At 44.2% G+C, this 24,290-nt stretch overlaps 1 protein-coding gene across 4 annotated transcripts in view; it reads left to right on the top strand.

Annotated features, from left to right (window-relative positions):
* The window catches only part of TECR (trans-2,3-enoyl-CoA reductase), a 32,141-nt gene extending 9,092 nt beyond the window's left edge, over positions 1-23,049 (top strand). For 2 of the 4 annotated variants that reach the window (XM_077262652.1, XM_077262653.1), the window contains exons 2-13: positions 8,064-8,114; positions 11,887-11,938; positions 12,772-12,816; positions 13,015-13,118; positions 15,769-15,884; positions 16,397-16,502; positions 18,305-18,377; positions 19,353-19,396; positions 19,640-19,697; positions 19,886-19,974; positions 20,844-20,889; positions 22,661-23,049. In XM_077262652.1, coding sequence (XP_077118767.1) covers positions 8,064-8,114; positions 11,887-11,938; positions 12,772-12,816; positions 13,015-13,118; positions 15,769-15,884; positions 16,397-16,502; positions 18,305-18,377; positions 19,353-19,396; positions 19,640-19,697; positions 19,886-19,974; positions 20,844-20,889; positions 22,661-22,788 — 912 coding nt within the window. In that variant the 3' untranslated portion in view covers positions 22,789-23,049. Of the gene's footprint in view, positions 1-7,818; positions 8,115-11,886; positions 11,939-12,771; positions 12,817-13,014; positions 13,119-15,768; positions 15,885-16,396; positions 16,503-18,304; positions 18,378-19,352; positions 19,397-19,639; positions 19,698-19,885; positions 19,975-20,843; positions 20,890-22,660 lie in introns of those variants that run through there. The other 2 variants (XM_077262651.1, XM_077262654.1) reach the window with 2 other exon arrangements.
* The last annotated feature ends 1,241 nt before the right edge of the window (positions 23,050-24,290 follow it).

The following is a 24,290-nucleotide window of genomic DNA, read 5'->3' on the forward strand; positions in this document are numbered from 1 at the left end:
CCAATGAGGATTGTTGGAATCATCTCTCTGACGGACTTGCAATCGTCAAATATTGTAAAAAGGACGGTTAGGTGAGGCGTCCTATAAGAGATGGTCAGGATCAGTGGTCGAAGGGACATTTTCTAAAGCTGCTGCATATAAGCTCCTAAAGGCCTGTGTCCAGACTTGGACTATAGGGCCGGACTTGTAACTTTTTACATTTATTTATCCGAAGGCTCTTAGTTCTATTGGAATCATCAGAGGATGATGGTAGATAAAAGATATTGTCAAAGCTGAAGACTCTGATGTTGTCTGGTCTGGAGCTGCTCTCGTGTTTATAGAAACCTTCCCACATCATCGCTCAGTGCCAATGCACAATGTGGGCTGCCAGGGACCTATCATTCCAGCTGATGGGAGGATTCGTGGATTGGCTCCATTGCTTGTAAAGCAGTAGAATCTTTCATCACAACTAGAGATGAGCGGAAATTCAAATTTGCCCCCAAAATTTGATTTGCGGCAAAAAAACCTTCACAAGATTCTCAATACTTGAAAGCTTGTGATTGCCTGGAAAATACACGTGGGAGAGAGGAGAGACAGTGAGAAAGAGAACGAGAACCCAGCTGAGCTTACACTCTACAGGCGAGAGCGGAGATCCTGCTGACCATAAGCACTTACACTCTACAGGCGAGAGATACTTACCCAGTGATTTGGAGATGGAAATACTCTGCCGTAGGAACTGGGCTTCGGTGGGAAAAGCTGATCTGTGATGGCCCACGTACACCACTGTACACCACCACTGTACAAGATAAGATAGTCCTCTAGATGTCTAAGCTGCATGGCGTTATGGGGAAGCCGACATGGCCAAACCTAATAATGTTAGCCCGCTCTCTGATGCTACAGCAGTGTGGGAAATGGGCAAGTTTTTCTTGCAAAACAAATCTCAAAATATTTGAATTCGGGTGAAACCTTAAATTCAAGAAATTCAAAGCAAACTTGATCCTCTGCTCTATTGTCTTATCACAACATGGAGCAGTTTATACATACAACCCCACCGAGGTTGTCCCTGACATCACAATTCTATTATGCCGCCCACCTTTCATACTTTGTGCGCCAGTTTCTCTCTCCTTTTAGGTAAAAGTAGACATTGCTACACAGGTCCTTCAAAGTATCAGCCTACCTAGCTGTAAAATGAGGTGAGGATCCCCTAAAAATTGCAGTGCTAACCAAAGCGGTAACTGGCACAACATTCGGGTGCGAGCAACACCCACCTGATGGTTCTCTGGTACAGGCCATGCCTATTTGACGAGTAACCACTGTTTACTTCCATGTAGTGCACCTATTGGGGTGTTACCAAATAGATCCATAGTCCTAATTGAGGCATGGGCTGGACAGAATCCTAGGTTATGGTGCTAACCTAAACTGTCCATAGAATGACAAGCACGATCCAGGTTCCTTATAATCCACCAATTGAGATGGAATTTTCTAAACCTATTGTTCTTATTGGAGCATTAACCACTGTCCTTGTTCGATGTGTTTTCATTAATTTTGGATGGAACTAAATGGTCCATTGGTGCCCAACTCAACTGTTCTTGTCAGTATGTGTATTCTATCTGTTTCTGACCACCAGGGCTGGTGCTAACTGGTCAATAATGGTACAAGTGTTTGACCATACTGAGATAAGTGGTGACCAGACGTACTCTTGAGGGCAGTAACCTCAACCGCTCTTTTTAGGATTAACGGTATTATTGCTCTATGCTGCACCGACTGGGGTGGAATTTAATATATCTATTCATGCTAATCAGGGTAGAACTATGACTATCGTGCTATGGAACAGTTCTAAGGCTATGTGCACACGTTGCCGGATTCCATGGCAGATTTTTCAGAATCCACAGGTAAAATGACCTGGGTTTTTACCTGTGGATTTTGTGCAGATTTCTCTTCCTTTTTTACACCTGTGGATTCCTATATTGGAATAGGTGTAAAACGCTGCCGATTCCGCCCAAAGAATTGACATGCTGTGGAAAATAAACTGCTGCTTTTCTGCGCGGAATTTTCCGCAGCATATGCACAGCGGATTTTGTTTTCCGTAGGTTTACATGGTACTGTACACCGCATGGAAAACTGCTGCGGATCTGCAGCCAAATCCACAACGTGTGCACAGACCCTAATACTACACGTTAATATCTGTCAGGATACCAATCGTCCTTTATTTGGTCTCAGGACATTGGGGACACAATAACTTAGTGATCTCCCATTCTGTATTAGAATTTGGCATCCCAATACTCTCAACATTGTTTTTTATTATTCTTTGGTGCCATTTATTACAAATGATTTAATAAAAGCTAAAGGGAACTTGACAGCTTATCAACGGGCATCAGGCACTTGATACTAGCCATATGATTTTAGCCAGGTACCGGTATGTTTGACTCTGAAATGCTACAACATTTCAGAGAAAAACATAGTTTCAAATTCAACAAGGACCGAGCTGCACGAGTGACTAGTATGACAAGTAGATCTCCAGTGGCTTCTCCCCGTCCGCTCCCCTTAAGTGACAGGTCTCTCCCTTTGTGCTTTTCTAGCGAGGAACCTGCAGCATGAATGAGAGCCTGTCACCGAGCAAAAGGATCATGTTAGGGACCGTAAGAAGAGACCTGACCAGTCTGGCTTCTCCTGTCACCACTTCAGGTGCTTGTCAGGTCTCTCCTATGTACACACATGGAAGAAACCATTTGATCTTCTAGAGTGGTGTGAGGAGGAGCTGGCCAGGGTGAGCATGCATTAACCCCAAGTCACTGCAGTATTGAGAACTGGATGGGGTAGATGGTCTTCTCTGTTTATACATCCAGGCCTCGCTGTGATGCCTCCTGCTGTTCTGCTTCTGATCCACTATGTGGAAATGCTGTTAACACCTTGGTGAGATTACTGCTGCCTAAAACATCTCCAGCTACTGTGCTAATCGTCCATCCTGCTTTTCCAGCAATCTGTTTACAAAGGTCCACAGTGTTCTTCGAGCCGTGCCTCATATAGAAGTTTAGTCATTCTGATGATTGGGAACTGCACATAAATCAGTTCCTTAATAAATATTAGAATCACTTACTGCCTATGTGGAAGCAATCTGAGGGTACGGCAGAGAAGACACGCAAAGAGCCCATCACTGGTATACAGGCTGTACTCGGCTGTATCTGCTTCAGGAGGACCCGTGGACTCTCCTGACTCTGCCCCAACATGAAGAAAAGCTGAGAGCCCATCACCAGTACAGGAGGACCCGTGGACTCTCCTGACTCTGCCCCAACATGACGAAACACTGAGAGCCCATCACCAGTATACAGGCTGTACTCAGCTGTATCTGCTTCAGGAGGACCCATAGGCTCTCCTGACTCTGCCCCAACATGACGAAACGCTGAGAGCCCATCACTGGTATACAGGCTGTACTCGGCTGTATCTGCTTCAGGAGGACCCGTGGACTCTCCTGACTCTGCCCCAACATGAAGAAAAGCTGAGAGCCCATCACCAGTACAGGAGGACCCGTGGACTCTCCTGACTCTGCCCCAACATGACGAAACACTGAGAGCCCATCACCAGTATACAGGCTGTACTCTGCTGTATCTGCTTCAGGAGGACCCATAGGCTCTCCTGACTCTGCCCCAACATGACAAAACGCTGGGAGCCCATCACTGGTATACAGGCTGTACTCGGCTGTATCTGTTTCAGGAGGACCCGTGGACTCTCCTGACTCTGCCCCAACATGACGGAAACACCAGGCACAACTCCATTGACCACATGTATTGGTAAATAGTGACAGCTTTCAGCCAGTGTCCTCATCCTCCTGATGATCCTCCTAATCCCAGGATTACTACAGATGCCTACTTAATAACGGGCAGCCTTGGCGCAGCAGATACACAGAGCTCTCCACAAGCACGCCAAGTCTTCAGTGTTTCAAAACTTGGATGTACTTTGTTTTTAAAAGTCGTTATACAATGCGTTTTGGCTCTCATAAGGACTTTCATCAGGTGTGAATAACAATACAATGTTTAAAAATCTACACGGGGCAGGGGAACCTTCTGAAAAAATGCAGCTACACATAATAGACTTATTATCGGTGCTACTAGATTTTATGTCTTGACAATGACTACAAATACATAGAACAATGAAGGAAACTGTCTGCACGTAGATATACCTAAAACTTCTAGCGGAGACTGGTTTTTAGTGCATCCATGGTATCCTTCAAACTACAAAAGCGGCGTCTTGTTTTTCAAATGTAGAAGGACAAAAAGAAAAATTGGGAAAAGCCTCACCGTGTGGTAAATGTAGCATTGCTCCTTGTTAACAAAGCATGGATCCAATATCGTTGACCACCAGAGAAAATTGACAAAACAAAGAAAAAAGGATCCACATGGTCATGACTAAGGGCTTCGGCATCAGTGGGCACGTTTTTTTAATTGTCTGGACACCCCTTTTTTAACCATGTGAAATAAAATGTAAAGATATTGTTTATTGTTTCATACCTGTCGAAGTCTTTAATATGAGCCAAAACATTGTGTACCACCTTTAAAGAATATAGTACTTCCAGGTTTTGAACCTCTGAAGACTCTAGGCCTGGTTCATCAAGCAGATTTTGCCTTAAAATGGCATGAAAACTTGGCAACTTTTGGCGTTTTCATGCCAGTCCCAGTCAGCTCATCCAACTTTTTGGAAAGTGAGCGGAGCTGAGATGATGCATGGCCCAACATTCCTGATGACTTCTTCATAACTTGCACCCCTGGATGACGTACATTTCTAGCATTGGCACACTCCAGAAAGATGCGGCAAATTCATTAAAGGCGCACATCTTACTCCAGCGCACTCTTCATTGAGAATGGCAGACTAACCACCATTTTTACTAAATCTGGGCATTATTGTGCTTCTGGAGAACTGTCTCGATCTGGTGTGCCGAGGGTGTCCTTCATGGTATAAATCAGTGTTCCCCAACAACAGTCCTAAAGAGCCACCAACAGGTCATGTTTTTAGGAATTCCTTAGTATTGTCCAGGTGATGCAATTATCACCTCTTCAATACTAAGGAAATCCTGAAAACATGACCTGTTGGTGGCTCTTGAGGACTGGAGTTGGGGGACACTGGTAAAAAGTTTGCACGCACACTGACCCCATCAGTATTGACTGGACAGAGACACCGAGCAGGGATGCTCCTATAGACAAGGAGGATGTTGGAACTCGGCTATTATTTAAATGTGTACATTTGGAGGAAGAGAGGAACAGCAAGTTCCAAAAAAAAAAAACAAATTAAAAAATGCAGTTTTGTTATTTCAAGGGGAATACAAGTATTTACTAGAAAGGACATGTCAGTAGAGATGACTATTTAAAATATTGCTTGGGAAGCCAAGGATTATTTGTATGGCCTCTTGTATTAAAAGTACCCTCTTAGTTATTAGGAATCCTGCTCACCAAGTAGTTGATACTCTTAGAATTTTATTACTAGTTCCTCTGTGCCTTTCTATAAAACATCCGATTGCTGGTGGCGGTCTACCCACATCCAAAAGTATCTAAGTTGGATATTGTGTTAATCGAAATTTTCATAAATTGCCCCAAAGCTATGATGGATATCCGTATGTGTTGGTGCAGGTCCCACCATGGGGAACCTCACAGACTTCAATTGGGAAAAAAACAAGACATCCGATCCATATGTAATCCATAGAAGCAGAAGCAGTCCTCGGAGTCTAGATCTGCTTCTTTACGCACAACCCAACTCACCCTGCCAGGGAGGCAACATATATGCCCTGGAAGCCATCCGACGGTGGGATGGAGGAATGTGATTATGTTCTCAAATGGTAGGGTATGTCTCCACATAGCTTTTTCTGATGGTTTTTTTTTCTTTTTCTGCAAGAAAAGGGCAGACTATGGCCAGAAAACTGGTGGAAGCTAGTAATTTTTAGGCATTTTTTTGGTTTCTTTTTCTGTTTCATCTCAATAGGGAAAACCTGCAGTAAAAGCTTTGGAGGAATTAACTTTTTTTATTTGCGCACTGCAGGTAAAAAAAAGACCCACTTTGTTAATGAGATTTTTGTGGTTACTGTACAACACTGCATTTTATAGCACATGGAAAAAATGACTTGTTCAAATGTAGTTTGTGGGTGTTTTGTTTGTTTGTTTTTTCATGGGGAAAAAAAAACTCCTTTTGCAGGAAATGCCAATTGAATGAGATTTCTAATTCTTTTTCACACATTTTTTTTCCCCCACATTTTTTATCTGCAGTTCTTTTTTTTAACATTGCAGGTCAATATATATATTTTTTTATTAGTGCAAATTTCCCGTGTTGTTATCAAAATGGCTTGGCACTAAAATGAAACAAAAATGCTGCGGTTATCTCGCCATAACCTGATGTATTCATTCAGGAAAAGTACATCCCAAAAATCTGCATGTCAACATTTCCTTACATTATTGTGTAAAATCTTAAAACTAGAAAGCTTTTCTTGACAACTTTTGTTTTTATCTGGTCTGATAAATTGTCATAAATCACATTAGTGGTCGAACTTTATAGGGATATCTATGAAGTTTGGTTGGGTCCTGACTTCTAATTGCACTGGAAGTTGACCTTCATCTGTGGTCAGCTCTCTCGAAAAATCAATCAACCTGCGAGAAACATAATGGCCCTATACAAGTCACTCATGAGAAAAGCTTTTAATTAACAATTAGATGCTGTGATCAGTCATCCCATTTATCTAGGATGAAGTCTGTCAGCCAATCTGAAAAACTTAGCCTCCATGAAATGTTTTTTTTAAATTGGACGTAAAAGACAAAACTCGAAAAAAACCAGAATCGCCAGACTGCCCCTATCAAGTTGTCGCCGGAGGGCGGCGTACTCCTTGGAGGCACGACTGCTAGACTCTGCAGAGTGCTAATCCACAGGGGGATTTGCTCTCATGATTTCGTCAGGTCAAACCCTGCCAGGTAAAACACAATTTCCCAAAGCATCTTAATACTCTCTGCACCTGCGAAAGGGTTAAAACGATGTCAGCCATAGAGTACTCACCTCTGGTGTGGTAGGTCTCATCTCTTTCGGGGTTGCCTCTCATACAATGTGTGTTTTCTCGCTCTCATGTTGTATGGGGGTCTTGTGTCTTCTGCGGAAGGGGAGGTAGTATGGGGACCAGTCTATAATTAGGCTTTTGGGACTGAGCCCAGATATTTGCTGAGATCAATGAATACCAAGAGACAACCACAGAGGTGTAGAGAGACATCCTCGGCCAAAGGGAGGGCCAAGAGGGAGAGAGAGAGTACAGCATGTCCGGAAAATCATAAACAGCAATGGCAGAAGTTAGGTGAGGAAGAGAAAATTGGCACACCCACAGAGAGTGGGCAGAGACCAGAAGATGTGGTCTATCGAAAAGTTGGTAGTGTCCATGTGTGGGGTCTCGGTGGGTGGGAGTCTCGGAAGTGTAGAATCACTAACAGATGTGAAATAGCCTAGGATGATAAATATAGAGATCTGCTTCATGTTACATCTGGACAGTCCGAGTGTGAGACTGCCAGGGTGAGAACGTGGAAGAGAGAATCTGTATGTGTAATATTCCAGCATGCTACAAAGTAATAGAAGATATTAGACAGCGAGCGTGAGAGAGAGAGACTCTATGTAAGCAGCTACCTAGAACGCCTAAGAAAGTGATATATTATCCAAGTGTCGGAGAAGTGGTGCCCTAAGCTCTTACACCTGTCATAGAGACCACTTCTCGGGGGAGAGAGAGAGAGGTTTGCATTTAAAGAGAACGTTTGAGACTGCTGAGGACGCGAAAAGATTGCTGAGATAGTAATATATCCCTGAAAATAAGATCATCGCTAAGGAAAGCAGAGGCGAGGCAGTTTGCAACACAGAAGAAGCTTGCCTGAGAGGATTGGGGGATCCACAGGGTCAAAGAAAAGTCGGTTCATTTTCTTCAAGAATTTTTTTCTTGTGACATGGATATGAACTCTGTGGTTTCGGAAATAAGACGGCCCAAGCCTCAGAATGATAGTTCTGCTAGTGTCAAACGTTCATCTTCTAAACCTCCAAAGAAAAAAGCCCCTGCTAAACGTGCTACTGTTTATTTCGAGGTGGAGATCCTTGATGCCAAGACACGGGAGAAGCTCTGCTTCCTGGACAAGGTAAGGAGCCGCTACGTGAAGGAGTTCAAGTGTTGGGTAGCTGGCACTGGGAGGACCATATTATATGGGTGGGTATCATTGTAGTGGAGAGGACATCAGAAAAGCCCATTTTGAGATCTTCGGAGTGAAGATGACGGGTATCAGTACGGTAAGAGAATTGACAAAAAGTAGGCCAGGGGTAGTGAGTGATAAGGTTGAGAATTGGCAGGAAAGGGGCATGGGAGGACATCGGTGCCACCTACTACTAGTTGATTCCCGCTGGTTAGTATTTTGAAAAAGGACATCAAGAGATCTTGTCCTAAAATCTTGGAATGATATAGACTGGAATGAGGAAGGTGGACATATAGTGGGCAGGGGACAGTGTATTTGGTCACCAGTGGAGGTGGGGGAAGGAGAGAAGCAATGGCGGGAGGATATTGGTTGGCAAGGTAGACATGCAGTGCATACATTGGATGTTAATAGGCTTGTTCTTGGCCATGGCTGAAGCTAGGAGTGAAGATGAATATTTATTAGGGGGTAGTAAAAGAGGATGGTTCAGCCCCTTGAACTCTTTTACAAATGTACTTGTATAATAACAAACATGGTAATTCTCAGCTAACGAATACTGTGCACCCAATGATCCTCATATCCTGACCTCCACTAATTATATTTCAGCATTGACATGTCAGAATTGCAGCCAATTACTAACCTGACTGCTGAGGTCTTCATCATTAGAGACGCGTTAAGCAGAGACCAATGGGGGATCTAGAAAGTGGCAACACAGGAGCGGTGGGGGTTTGATTACTTTTTTGGCCATTTTATAGCATTCTTTGCTTTTGTAGCAAATGATAAAAGTTGAGAGGGCAGGAGAACCACTTTAAGTAGAACCCAATGGATGTGGAGATATTTGGGGGTGCCACCAAGGATTGAGATGAAGCCACAGCTTGGTGGATCGTAGAAGGAAAGGCACATGATGGAAGGTAGAAGAGGATGGACATTAAGGGGGTAGGAGGCATTGAGGATTGGACATCTATAGGAAGGGAAGTTCTGAATGCTCTTGTCACATATTAAAGCAGAGGACATGAGTAGTTTATCAGCAGTGGGGGGGCTGGAAGAGTGGGAATATTTGGCAGGTGTCAGCAATATGGCACCTGATGGAAAATTAGGGACAGAGGATACCACATTGGTGGATTTTGAGGAGGGTATGCATGAATGGTTCACCGATGGGTAACCTGATGATCTCACATTGACAGTCCTGAGTGTGTCTCATAACTTGCGCCTGAGAGCTAGAGAGTTATGGCGGGCCTTATATACGCATTCCAGGGATCTGTTTCATTGGTATCCGGTGTAGGACGATATACCAGCAGGCATGTTTTGCAAAACACATTGGGACTAAATGTAGCTGTAAGATAAACTAATCTCAGAAATGCCTGTCCATTCGGTATGGAGAGGGGTCTGGTGTCGTCTATGCACATGCATACGTATATATCCTCTCATTACTAGGCGCTGACATCGAAACTTCTCAGAAGATAACATCAGGGAGGATACACATGCTCAGATCACCACTGATGCCTTGAGGAAAGGAGCCGCTGGAGCTTAGTATAAAAGGGATTGTTCAGGATTAGAAATACAAATGGGCGCCACACCTGTCTGAGCTGCAGTACCACACACAGCCTGTGGACAGAGGTGGTGCTATTTGGAAGAAATCCGCTATCTTTTTCTTTTTTTCTATTTGCACATAACTCCTTTAGTCCTAAATCCCTTTGCTTGTCGTCAGAGATTTAGACAGATTATCGTGAATGTTCTTCCTGGTGCAGCATTTCATTTTTAAGTCCAGCAATTTGTAACTGGTAAAGAGGTTGCCACAAAAATGTAGACATGGGTTATTCTAAAATAAGAGGCATAATCTCCTCTTGTCGCCCACCCCCGTTGGCCAGTTTGTGCCATTCCAGTGGTTGGCTCAAAAAGTGAGGAGTGCACCATCTGGATGTCCCAGGACTGCTGAAACCTGTGATTGTCTGCAGCGGTCAGGTGTCTGGAATAATGTAATCGGATATTTCTCTCTGCAGTTGCTTGTCCGTTCGTTTTGGACAGTTCAATGTTGGATGGGTGGATGTCCAGCACCCCCCAGTGATCAGCTGTTTATACACTACTCAATATTACCAGCAAAAGCCGTGAATTATGCAAATCACAGGTGGAGAGACATGTTAATGATATGCAAATTATGAAAAAAAAATGTAAAGAATTTTCAAAATGTCTCAATTTGTTCTATATCGAGTGATCCATATTTTTCAGAAATCCCCGCACTTACAGACTTGGCTGCTATTAATGAGTTATTAATGGTTGTTCGAGGAATGTTCTGCTGCTCTGAATGCACTTGGGAAAATCATTAAGATCCACTGCTGGCAGCTCCTTTTGTAATTGCCGACCAATTACATCCTAGGTGGTTTTTGATGGGAGAAAAGTCTGGAGACGCTACAGGCCATGAGAGCATGTTTAGGCCACACTGGCCGCTCACAGTAGCACCAGCAACATGCAGCCTGGCGTTGTTTTGTTGAAAAAATGGTTCCTGGGACACTTTGGTGAAATAGCTGTACCACTGGTTTCACGATTGATTCATTCTCTACTGCAATTGAAATTGGATCTCCCATACTAAACCTAAGGTGTCTACATAAGTCATCAGAAGTTGTTTGCACAACATTGGGCTACTAGTCAGACTTCCAGCTGCAGGTGTCTACTGACCTCACGCCACCATACTCAAAGGCTATCATGGTGCTGAGCAAGGCGGTAAAGGAGGCTGGAATGAGGTTTGTCCTCTTCAGTGAGGAGTCCCCTTTCTGTCTTGGATGCAATGGCAGCTGGAGAATGGTCTGGAGACCACGTGGACAACGCCATAAGGTCTTCACAAATCAAAATTACACAGGTCTTACTCCTGGGATTATGGTGTTGGGTGACCTAATGTATGGACATCTTCAGTCTTTATTCCAGGTATACTTACAGCTGTGGATTACATTGATATGGTTGTGGAACCAGTGTACACCATTTCTCCACGTTGTCCCAGGAGCCGTTTTTTTTAATACGACAACATAAGTCCTCATGTTGCTCGTGCGACTGTGAAGAGCCTGCATGGCCTAAACATGCTACCATGGCCTGCAGTGTCTCCAGACTTGTCTCCAATTAAACACGTGTAGGAGGTCGTTGATTTCCATAACTTCACGACTTTTCCTTTTTGGTATTACAGTTTCAGTAGTGAGGAGTGTAGCTCCGGCAGTGACCGGATATAAACTGAACGTAGCCTCAGCCGTGCAGCTGCTTTCACGGTATGGTGCCCATTTGCTCCTTTTCTCTTCAAAGGTAGCTGAGCCACCATTACCGAAAATGGCCACTACACAGGAATCTCAGCTTTAATGTTCCTGCTCCATTTATATCCGTCCATTGCTAGTTGTCGGTGTCCCCCGTCAATATCATAAGTCTGGCCATCCCCTATAAATTTCCCTGCACTGGTGCTACAAGGAAATCGATCTACTACAATCCCATTTCCTCACAGATTACAGCTGATTGCTGGGGAATACTTTGCGTTTGGCACATTGTAAAGAGGTCCTTCTAAGTGTGGGACTGTCCAAAGTGGAGAACCCCTTTTCATAGGGTTTTCAGTGGCATGTCTTGACAGTATAGTGAGGGAAGCTGGAGGTCTTCCGGGGGATTGGACATGTTGCAGATCCGTCTTGTGCTTTTGCCTAGCGCGTAACATCAGCTCCTAGTTTATTCATATAGAACTTGCCTTGTTTTCTAGGTGGAACCCAATGCTACCATAGCAGACATTAAGAACATGTTCAACAAGTCGCGTACGTATGAAGGCAGTGTCCGTCCTATTAATCCCTGTGACCTTGTGACTGTGCTGTAATGTCATTAGCAGCTTGTAATTAGCGTCAAGATGTCACCACCGAGTCCTTACAGCTGTGTAGACTGTCTCCTGCTGACACCAGCATATTACAGCGGCCTCCACTGCCCTGAATTCACTGCTCCTGCTCTTCTGAAAGGGACTCTAATCAGAAAATGACTTTGTGTTAATAAGAGTCCAGCTAAAAGATTTTCAGGACCCTGGACCAGCGCCCTTGTCTGTAGTCCATGGCTGGTGGACCAGAGCACTGCCAACGCCTCCTGCCCGTTGGAATCTCCTGCGCCACTAATTTGTGGTCACACTGGGCCTGCTAATAAGGATAGGTGCTGGTACTCCTGAAGGTTGGCCTCCACAGATTATCTACGTGGTCGCTGGACCAGGGTCTTCCGACACCTTCTCTAATGTTTGGCATTTAAAATAATAAATTAATTTTGATCAGTCTTTTATGGATACAGCGATATTCCTCGTCACTAATTGATGGCGGCACTTAAATGGGTTAACAGTGAAGAGAGCAGGCTCCGGCCACTGCTGTTACAGGCAAATGCTGGCTGTGTAGCACAGTCCACATCTGCCAGGTATGGTGCAGGCTCAGCTCTTGAGCCCGTTCCATATTTCCATACGTTTACATTATGTGGTTGTGAGGAGTCAAGTGCAGCCGGGTCACCTGTCCTCTCCCACGTGCGTCCGGTCACCTCCAACCATGTAAGAGCCGTTTCCGTCTAGGATGAAGACACAGGTTGTGTACTGGGCTATTATTTATTTTTTTTCTTTCATTAGATCCGGAGTGGTACCCGGCCCGCCAGTCACTGCGTCTGGACCCCAGTAAGTCTTCTCTTATTGGATTTAATACTCTGAATTTGTAACTGATTGTTAGGGCTTTTTTTGTTGGTTTTTTTTAGTAAAGATGATTTTATTTATTAACAAATTTGTTGAGTCAATCTGTTTAGTGGTGCGTCAGTGTGGGTCATCTGTGAGCGCTGCACTTCACCTTATAAATTCTTGGATCCATCTGTGTCACAGAGGGACGGTCGCTGAAAGAAGAGGACATTCTGCAGAATCTGCCTGTGGGCACCACTGCCACCCTGTACTTCAGAGACCTGGGGGCGCAGATCAGCTGGGTCACTGTGAGTACTCCTCCCTAATGGACACCACCATTCAGCTCCTCAGTAACTAGTGATGAGTGAATGTGCTGGGATAAGGTGTTATCTCAGCATGCTTGGGTGCTAACCAAATGACTTCAGCGTGCTCGAATAATATGCTGAAGTCCCCGCGGCTGCATGTCTCGACGGCTGCAACACAAGCCGGGATTGCTTAACAGCCGGGGACTCGAGCATATTATTTGAGCGCGCCAAAGTCACTGTTAGCACCCGAAAACAAATGCGCAACCTTTTCTTCAAAGTGCATCAAATATTTGTAATGTATTAAATATCCAGATGCAAACGCACTTTCAAAAAAACACTTTCATCGTATCCATCCGCGGTGCGAAGCAATCTGGGACACAGATATAGGCTGGACCGCCATTATAAAACACAAATATTTCCCAAATGGGTATCAAAGATTTGTTAAAGAAAACTCTCAAGTAAATCAGACAACGCAAAAACCCTCACTGAGTGTAAAAACACAGAAAAAGCTCAAAGAGTATATTTGAGCAAAATTATCCAATTTATTAATTCAAACAATTAAAAAGAAGTCTATCAATACAGAGTAGCACCAAAAAAGCAGGAATTTGGGACATAATAAATCGGAGTATAGCTAGAAATCAAAGTTCAGAGCAAACTTAAACATAAAAAAGAATGGTCATCCTCTGTGTATTCATGCATAAGAAACCTTAATCCATAGAGAAATCACAGTTGCATTGTGCTCCAATTGTCCCATATAAGGGTATTCGAAATAAGGGTCCCAGCCTGCCACCTCTACGCGCGTTTCACCGGTCTTCGTCAGAAGGCGTGGCTTACAGGCGTGCGTGTGCCGGTATATGTAGTGAAATGCACCAATCAGAAGGGTCCGCCGTTTAATGACATTGGTCAATGGGCGGCGCATGCACGGACTCTGCCGCACCACGTGCCCGTGGAACGCAAGCGATCCACCGCTGCTAAGCAGTGGGGGATCGCGTGCACACCAAATGAGCACATCGGGAGGACTCGGATGCAGCGAGGCCCGGGCACACGTACTGACCGGGGAGGAACAGACGTGGAAAGGTGATATGAATAAATGCAAGGAGATTGGGAATGATGTAAAGAATTTAAACATGGGAAAAACTGCAAGATGCAAAATTAAACTTGGAGGTAATTCAATGACAGAATGTACATCCATAAAGTGTAATTATAAATGTAAAAATGGAAACAATAAAATAAAATGGAAAAAAAAGGGGAGAGGGCATGAAGTGAAGGGGATAATAATGAACGTGATTGAGGGATGAAAAAAAAATAAGTGAGAAATTAAGATGTTATTAATACGTGTAAAATACAGAACCCTGTTAAATAATTAAGAGGGTGATATATGTGTGAAGAAAAATTAGGGATACTAAATATAGGAAAGTGCTTAAAATAATTATGGGAACACGCAGTGCAGAGGGAAGCGTGCACGTAGCACATGGGTACAGACAGTGCAGAGGGAAGCGTGCACGTAGCACATGGGTACAGACAGTGCAGAGGGAAGCGTGCACGTAGCACATGGGTACAGGCAGTGCAGAGGGAAGCATGCACGTAGCACATGGGTACAGACAGTGCAGAGGGAAGCGTGCACGTAGCACATGGGTACAGACAGTGCAGAGGGAAGCGTGCACGTAGCACATGGGTACAGGCAGGGTTGAGGGAAGCATGCACGTAGCACATGGGTACAGGCAGGGTTGAGGGAAGCATGCACGTAGCACATGGGTACACGCAGTGTAGAGGGAAGCGTGCACGTAGCACATGGGAACACGCAGTGCAGAGGGAAGCGTGCACGTAGCACATGGGTACACGCAGTGTAGAGGGAAGCGTGCACGTAGCACATGGGAACACGCAGTGCAGAGGGAAGCGTGCACGTAGCACATGGGTACACGCAGTGTAGAGGGAAGCGTGCACGTAGCACATGGGTACAGGCAGGGTTGAGGGAAGCATGCACGTAGCACATGGGTACACGCAGTGTAGAGGGAAGCGTACACGTAGCACATGGGGACACGCAGTGCAGAGGGAAGCGTGCACGTAGCACATGGGAACATGCAGTGCAGAGGGAAGCGTGCACGTAGCACGTGTACAGGCAGAGCAGAGGGAAGCGTACCCGTAGCACATGGGTACAGGCAGGGTTGAGGGAAGCGTGCACGTAGCACATGGGTACACGCAGTGTAGAGGGAAGCGTGCACGTAGCACATGGGTACACGCAGTGTAGAGGGAAGCGTGCACGTAGCACATGGGTACACGCAGGGCAGAGGGAAGCGTGCGTGTACTGCATGTGGTATGGGTGGTTATACTGGTCCTGGCACGGTCGCTCAGACTAATGAGTGCGGCATGTCAGTGTTTCTTGTGCTGCCAAACATGTCTCAATCATTGTATGTCAAAGCCAAATGTCGTCCTGATTACAGCACATGCCGCAGAGCAGGTGTCTGCAGTCGGGGCTGTGGCTGGAGCTGTAAATATCGGCTTTCATTACACAGGGAAGTGGATTTGCTGTTCCCTCTTCCCTTTGAAGAATGTCGCGTATTAATGTGAAGATGTTTATATTGTGCCGCCTGGCGCTGCCGGGGCCTCCGCGTTCATTAGGTCTGTGTCTGATGAGAGCTGTCTGCACCTCTAGGTGTTCCTCACAGAGTACGCAGGGCCGCTGGTCATCTACTTGCTCTTCTACTTCCGAGTCCCCTTCATTTATGGCCCCAAGTACGACTTCATCACGAGCCGTCACTCTGTGGTACAGTGAGTATCGCTGACCTTGTATTATGGATATACCGTACATACATAACGGACGGATTTCTTTCTTAGGCTGCATCAAAGCAGGCATACTGTGACCATCTATGCAGATAAGTCTTGAGATATTTAACTTTTCCCACTCGTCTATTCTGAAGATCACATGTCAGCTTTACTGTGTAGACTGTGACAGAATCCTCAGAGCGCAGTGGATGTGGAAGTTGATTTCTGTTACAGAAAGTAATGGTATACATCGCTTTCTTATTTTCTAGCGGAAGGGGATGACCTGTTGGGGGCCCCCCACAATCTAGAGGATGACCCCCAGAGATGCTAGTTTAGCGATTGCTCTAGAGTTGCTTTTAAAGGGATGGTCCATTTTAGAGGTGTGTTCAAGTTTTGAATTAAAATCTGCCACTATCCAAGGTCGACCGTTGGTATTTTTGCTGCCAATTTTCAGTTTTTGTCGAAAAATGACATTTGCTAGGGTAATTTACTTTGGGCTAATCTTTTGTCTCCTGCAGCCTGGCCTGTATCTGTCATTCGTTTCACTATATCAAGCGTCTCCTGGAAACTCTCTTCGTACACCGCTTCTCTCATGGCACCATGCCGCTCAGGAATATTTTTAAGGTACGAGTAAATGCTAAATTTTGGGAAAACACGTGTTTATTTCCTTTTGTGTGTTATTGAAACAACGCAAAAAACAGGCAAATTGGATGTAATTTCACACCGGGGATTCCAGCAGGTAGTTTTCAGGTCTCTGGGCCGGTGGCTACGGGCTAACAACATGGCATCCTTCCAAACAAACCATTTATTGTTTCACTAAAGCAGCTGATCGTTATTTATGGTCAAAAGTTTCCATTTTGGCCGATATGGGAGCAATAATACTAGAGACTCGCACTTCCTGATGTGTGCCGTGGTCTTTTCAGTAGTCTCATTATCATCACAGACAGTTTCACGATGGTAAATGACACAGGATCCACCATTCACCGCAGGGAATGTTTGATCGCCTGCTCCCCATCATGTGACTTTTGCCCTAATGACTGCCTGCTCAGAAGATGGAGTCTGCATCAGTCTCTGCCTGCTGATGTCCATGTGCCCAACAGAAAGTGGGAGTCTTAAATTAGGCCTGGTGGCCAGTGTGAGAATTGCATGTGATGATATATATATATATATATATATATATATATATATATATATATATATATATATATATATATATATATATATATATATATATATATATATATATATATATATATATATATTATTTGTATTTTTTGTGTTTTTCTTCCTGCTTTCCTTTTTTCCCTCACCTTCCAAGAGCCATAACTTTTATAATATAGCCGTATGAGGGCTTCTTTTTTGCGGGACAAGTTGTACTTTTGATTGACACCATTCTTTTTATCATGGGACTCGCTGGAAAAAGGGGAAAAAAATGTTTAAGTGTGCTGAACTTGCAAAAAAAAGTGCAATTTTACAATTGTTTTTTGGGTTTTTTTACTTACCGTGTTTTTACTATATGGTAAAACTGACCTGACCTGACTCTCCAGGCAGATACAAAACATTTTTTTTTTTCACAACTTAAAAAAAAAAATCCTAATTTTCTGAGTTCAGAAACTCTTTCAATTTTCGGGATCTGGGGCTATGAGGGCTTATGTTTTTTTGCACCCTGAGCATGCATTTTTACCGATGCCATTTTGGGGTAGATATAATTTTTGATCGCGTTTTATTGCAATGTTGTAAAGGTCCAAAAAAAATAACGTTTTATTTTTAATGTGGTGAAAGGGGGGTGATTTTTAACTTTCGTGGAGTTCTTTTTTTGTTCATATCTTTACAAACATTGTTTTTTTGCTGTATTTAATAGTCCCCTTAGGGGACTTGCTTGAAACTGCCATTGTCTGATCACTTGTACTATACATAGCAGAGAAAATCGTGGTCTCCTATTAACGCCGGCCATGGGCTTGGTTTCACAGGAGTATCGTAATGATAGGCATGGGGGTCAACAGCAGACCCCTGACTGTCATTGCAACACATCAGCACCCTGCAATCTCGTCACAGGCGCTCCGGTAGGCAGGTGGAACTACGCACCCTACGCACCCCCTCTGTCCCATCCAATTGATCAAGACTGCAGTGTAAAGCAGGGGGGACAGCAGAGCATTGCCTTGGACATACAGGGATTGTCTGTTTGTTAGGCAATACCGGCATGTGTTGCGTCCGCTGAATAGATGCGAGACATTCAGCCTCGCGGACTTGAACATATTATTTTTATGGGAAATTCAATAACCAAGCTATATGGGAGGAAACCTTCGTGTACACAGATCGTAAATACCCCACGAGGCTCTGACCCAAGACTCTGTTTTACGACCACACTGTTATACATGCGTCTTGTCTACAATCCCCCCCCTTCCCGTCTTTGCTCTGTGTTACAGAACTGTATGTATTACTGGGGATTTGCAGCCTGGATGGCGTACTACATCAATCACCCCCTGTACACCCCCCCAGGTAAGTGCTGACCCGTCACACCAGTCTTATGTGGGGGCGTCACAGATCACAATCTGGCTTATAAGGAGACCTCGGAGGCTCATAAAAAAGTGGTGCGGTGCAATAACAGTTTGTGATACGGCTGTAAATGATCTCCCGTCTCATGGTAAATGTCTCCCGTGCTGCAAACCGTCATAAAACAGGAGTACTATGGCGCTAGCTCGCACCCGCTGAACTTGTGAACCATTATTTTTCATTTTTTGTTTGCTGCCTTCGTGAATTACTGTAAAGTCTAAGGGGCTGTGGTGACTATGGGGGGCTGCATTTACAAACCGGGAAGAAGGTGGCTCAGTGATAACAATTGAGGGAGCTCTGTATAATGATTGGGGCTAATGATGGTCTCTCATGGCTACTGGAGAACTGATGTGACTACTAGGGAAGTTTTATTATACTCCCCAGATACTGTGTCCGTCCTCTATTCAATCACTCACTTGGTCTGATTCAGTGGGTGTTTTTTTTTTTTTTTTTACCTTTTATAAAGGGGTTGTTCAGGTTTCGGGTCACTCTATATGATTGCAGGCTTGTGAATCCTCACAGCTCGCAGTATGTGCGCTGTCAGGATTTGCCTGTAGCGGGTGTGTTCGTGACCTAACGTTTGTGATTTGCATACATGCCAACTAGACGTGTGAGACCTCACACAATACAGGTGAACGGAGTGAAGCCGGACACATCTAGTTGGAATGTGGCTGGGGCATACAAGTTGCACACTTGAGGTCACATGACCACTTGCTCCTGGCACCGGAGAATCATGACAGAGCGCGCACAATGCACGCTATGAGGACTCACAAGTCTGCAGTCACATAGTGACTGCACACCTGTACCCCAAGCCTGAACAACCGCTTTTGAGTCTCCCGAAAATTAATTTTGGAACATTTTAGTATAGGGGACACAATTGTAAGTAGATGTCTTAACCTTGATATGTTTTATTTCTACCAGTATTTGGAGAAGAACAAGTGAAGCTGGCAGTGGCCATTTTCTTGGTAAGAGACATCACTATTATCCTCTTAAAGAGGGTTAATTTTCAGCGGCGGCTGTGATTGAGAACCTAGACATGGGGGCTATCCCGGCTCTGTGCGGGGTCATACCCTGAGAAACCCTGCAGACATGGAGTGGGGTTAAAAATGCGAGATGTTTCCCAATCAGCAAAAGTGTAAAAAAAAAAATTTAATTGAAATGAAAATACTTGTATTCTGGATGATAATTCTCCATCTTGTCTTTGTCAGTTCTGTCAGCTGGGCAATTTCTCCATACACATAGCCCTGAGGAACCTGCGGCCGGCCGGTAAGTCCTGAGCCATAGGTTGTGGTAGAGCTCTTCCCAGATATTTCTTATTACAGCGTCTGGTGAAATCAGTGCTGTCTGTAATAAAATCCTCAAAAAAACAGGCCCCAAAAGAACATGGAAATGTATTCTACCCCTTGTATATTGCTCTTTTTAGTTTGTTTCGGTTTCTATATTTTTATCCGAAGGCTCAAAGACCAGGAAGATTCCTTTCCCAACTCGTAACCCATTCACGTGGATTTTCCTGCTGGTGTCCTGCCCCAACTATACATACGAGGTGAGCGGGCGGGCTATTATGGGGGACATAGAAAATGATGCTGAAAAATTATATAAAGAAATATTCTTGTGTCTCTGGAGTTGTCCCATGTTCACCTCCTCCCTGTCCTATGTGTGACTTCACCAGGAACCTCCCCCCTCTTTCCTGTGTGTATGAGGATGCACAGATTGTTTTCCCCCCACTCTGTCATGTAGTGCCCGGCACAAAATGGAACAGAACGGCACGATATTGACCTGTGATGCCAGAAAGATGGAACAAGATTCGCTTTTATAAATCATTTCTAGGTTTCATGTTCCCTAAAAGCAACTGTCGTCCCCAACCTTGAGAGCCACTTCCAGCTCCCCCACCACAGTAGTGACAATCAGAGCCCACCATACTGGTATGATGACCACCAAAGCTATCCCGCAGAGCAACGAGACCTTGTGCTCCATCCCATATAGGCGGTATAATTGCATCCAAAGGTTCCCACTTTACCCTACATTTCATACTCTCATATCAAGCGCACCCTCAACACTATGGCATCCATCTTCAAGCTCCCCTCTACCTATCCCCAGCTTATTTATTTCACTCCCCACTACACCCCCTGCAAGTATCTGCACATCCAGATCTGCTCTTCCCTTTGGGGCTACTCACAAGTCACCATCTGGAGACCTTCTCTTCATAGATGTTTGCTAGACCTGGTCTAATTGCACCAAGCTGGCAGACAGCCGGGAGCCACACATCAAGGGCCCCGTGAGCTGCATGTGGCTCCAAAGCTACGCTGCCTTAAAGGGACATATCACTACTTGAAGGCTCCTGAGACTTTCACCTTGTATTTTATTTTCTATAGTTTATCTCAAATTTAAATGTTTTCTGCTTTCGTGTCTCAGGTTGGCTCTTGGATTGGATTCGCCATCATGACTCAATGTCTTCCTGGTGAGTGTAAACTTTTTTTTTTTGTTAGTTGAGTGGCCTGATGGGGTTGTCTCATTAGAGGGACCAATGTCTTATGCTCCATACAGGCAAATGGTTGAGAGACCACCGTATTTGAGATCCGCTCCTATTCTAACAGTTAAAGAGGTTATCCAGTACTACAGTATTTTTTGTTCTTATAGGCCTAAGAACAACAGACAGGTAGTTTCTTACTTCCTGCCTGTTCAACCCAGCGTCAGTCTATACCGGCTCAGAGAGGTCATCATCCACTCCTGTGGCTTCTGGTGACGTCATGTCCACAGAGCAGCTTCTTCACTTTGGCTCTGCTTTGTTGATGGGGTGTGACTGCTGACGTAAGGCTGATTGATAGTGGGCTCCCCGCTGCCTTTCTGCGGGGAGCTGGCTGTTAATGAGCATGACGTTGACAATCAAGCCCCGCTGACAGAGTAGCCTGGAAGAGGTAGTGTGTCTCTTTGGAAGTGAGGCCAAACTTTACTCATGTATAAAACTGGCTTGGCTGCAAACTTAAATTTTGAAGGAACCTCCTAAGCTGCAGTGTGAACGCAATGTAAGACCTGTATGATGGTAAGATACGTATCCTCTAAGGGTATGTGCACACGATGCGGATTTTGCTGCGGATCCGCAGCGTTTCCGCAGCTGCGGGTCCGCAGCAGTTTCCCATGAGTTTACAGTTCAATGTAAACCTATGGGAAACCAAAAACGCTGTGCACATGCTGCGGAAAAACCGCGCGGTCACACACAAACACAGCGGTTTACATTCCGCAGCATGTCACTTCTTTCTGCGGATTCCACAGCGGTTTTACAGCTGCCCCTATGGAAAACCGCAGTTGTAGAACCGCAGTGAAAACGGCAGAAAAACCGCGGTAAATCTGCAGCAAAAACGCAGCGTTTTTGCCCTGCAGATTTATCAAATCTGCTGCGGAAAAATCCACAGTGGCCAAGAATACGTGTGCACATACCCTCAAGGTTCTTTATTGTAAAAAAAAAATACTAGAACCCCCAAAGGTCCTCGTTGAAGGTGAAGTGGGTGTCTGTTTGAATCGGCAGTGCAAAAAAAAAAAAGTCACCTTACATAAAGAACCTATGCCGATAGTGTGCACCGAACCATACTAGTCTATGAAAAGTAATCTGCTGCTCCTGTACCGCCAGATTCACACCGCGGTTCAGACCGGCCATAGGTCTCTTGACCCTAATTTGACAGCCTCATATACAGCTATGTAGAATACCTATTAGGGTATGTGTCCACGTTCAGGATTGCATCAGGATTTGGTCAGGATTTTTCATCAGTATTTGTAAGCCAAAACCAGGAGTGGAACAATTAGAGGAAAAGTATAATAGAAACATATGCACCACTTCTGCATTTATCACCCACTCCTGGTTTTGGCTTACAGATACTGATGAAAAATCCTGACCAAATCCTGATGCAATCCTGAACGTGGACACATACCCTTAGGCTGTCGAGTTCAGATCTGGAGACCCATGGCTGGTCACGGATGTGTGACTCTGGCCTAAGACAGGACGGAAAACCACCATGTTAGAAAAAAAGAAAGAAAACTTGTGGTCATCACATAACATTACTGAGATTTCCTTTACAGATGATCATACTTCTGAAATATAGCATAATCTGCTTTGTCCTCGGAATATTTTTGAGATCCTGAATTTGTTATGGGATGACCATTATCTGCCAGTTTTTGATCTTTTCATATTAATAAGGTTGTCACATCTTAACCTATTTTTTTCCCTTTTGTCACAGTCGCTCTCTTCAGCTTGGTTGGATTCATCCAAATGACAATTTGGGCCAAAGGAAAACATCGCAGCTACTTGAAGGAGTTCAAGGACTATCCTCCTCTCCGCTCTCCCATCGTCCCCTTCATCCTGTGATTTGCTGCCCTCATGACCCCAATCTAGAACTCTGACCTCCCCAGTATGCACTGAGCTGAAGGACTGCGCACCAAAGTCCAACGCTGACACTTCTGTCTCCTCATGGGCCGTCCCTGGAAGAATCAGTCCCATCTTTATTATTTTTTTTCTTTTTTTTTTTATACTGTGACGCGATGGGATTAATTGTATTAATTAAATTTGTCAGCACGTTTTTGGTACGCCTAAAGCAGAGGGAAATTATAAAGTAGATCTGGATGTTGATCATGGTTGTCTTTTGGTGAAATGTCATGCACTGGTCACCTCTAACCTGTCACTGCACTTCTTTACTTTGGGCAATGATGTCATGTACCACTAATGGTGTGACAGAAATTTGTTCTGCTGCTCCAATACTTCCTGACCTCTAGAATACACCCGTCGAAGCTTGTAAGTACTTAAAGAGGATCTGTCAGTAGGTTTTTGCCATTTAATCTGCAAATAGCATAATCATAGGGCAATTGAGCCGAATTACAGTGATGTGTTACTTACTAGGATATGCGTTGTAGCTAATCTCCTGCTGATTAAATACAATCAGTGTTTTATCACTGACTAGGTGTCATGTGCACATCAGTCAGGCTAATGTGTGTAACCCCGCCCCCAACCCTGATTGGCAGCCTCCTGTGGTGTGGGCGTGGCTATATAGCAGATAAAACATGGATTCTATCAAAACTGCACCACAATCCAGTAAAGTGACACATCCCTGTAATTAGGCGTGTCTTGCCCTATATTATGCTGCACTCAGATTACGTAGCAAAAACCTTTTTTAAAGGGTCTGTCTAGTTAACAAATTAAAATGAATGGGGTATTTGAATAACATTTTCTTTTAACTTGACGCCTTTATAACCAACCCGCTGTAAGAAAGTACATATTGGAGGAAGCATAACCATTTAGGGCTAATTTATTCTAAGAACAATGCCTCCCTACATTGTAGTTAAAGCAATAAGATCATATAAACAAAGAAGGGGACACACCAGGAACTATTCAAATATAGGATACTTTATTGGAATACAATACAAAAACATAACATAAAATCATTAAAAAAGCAGGTGAACCAAGATATTCAAATGGTGAGCCAGAAGTGTGGCACCACCACCTTACAGAAAAATTTTGTTACAGTAGCAGCAAGCACATTGTATCATGACATGAACGAGTACCGTATCAGAGTATTGCAATTCCAGTGTAAACCTATACTACCAATTAAATGCTAAAGTGCATGTACTATAAACACAAGGGAGAACATATAAAAATGTTACCAGCATATTAATGCATATTGATATGCTGCAAAGTCTGAGGACATGATTTATTTGTGTAACAGTGATGATGCCACTTCCCCGACGCGCGTTTCGGCAGCGTTCCTTCGTCAGGCTCACCATTTGAATATCTTAGTTCACCTGTTATTTAATGATATTATGTTATGTTTTTGTATTGTATTTCAATAAAGTACCCTATATTTGAATAGTTCCTGG

This window comes from Ranitomeya variabilis, chromosome 5 (assembly GCF_051348905.1).
Source record: "Ranitomeya variabilis isolate aRanVar5 chromosome 5, aRanVar5.hap1, whole genome shotgun sequence".
Classification (NCBI taxonomy): Eukaryota; Metazoa; Chordata; class Amphibia; order Anura; family Dendrobatidae; genus Ranitomeya; species Ranitomeya variabilis.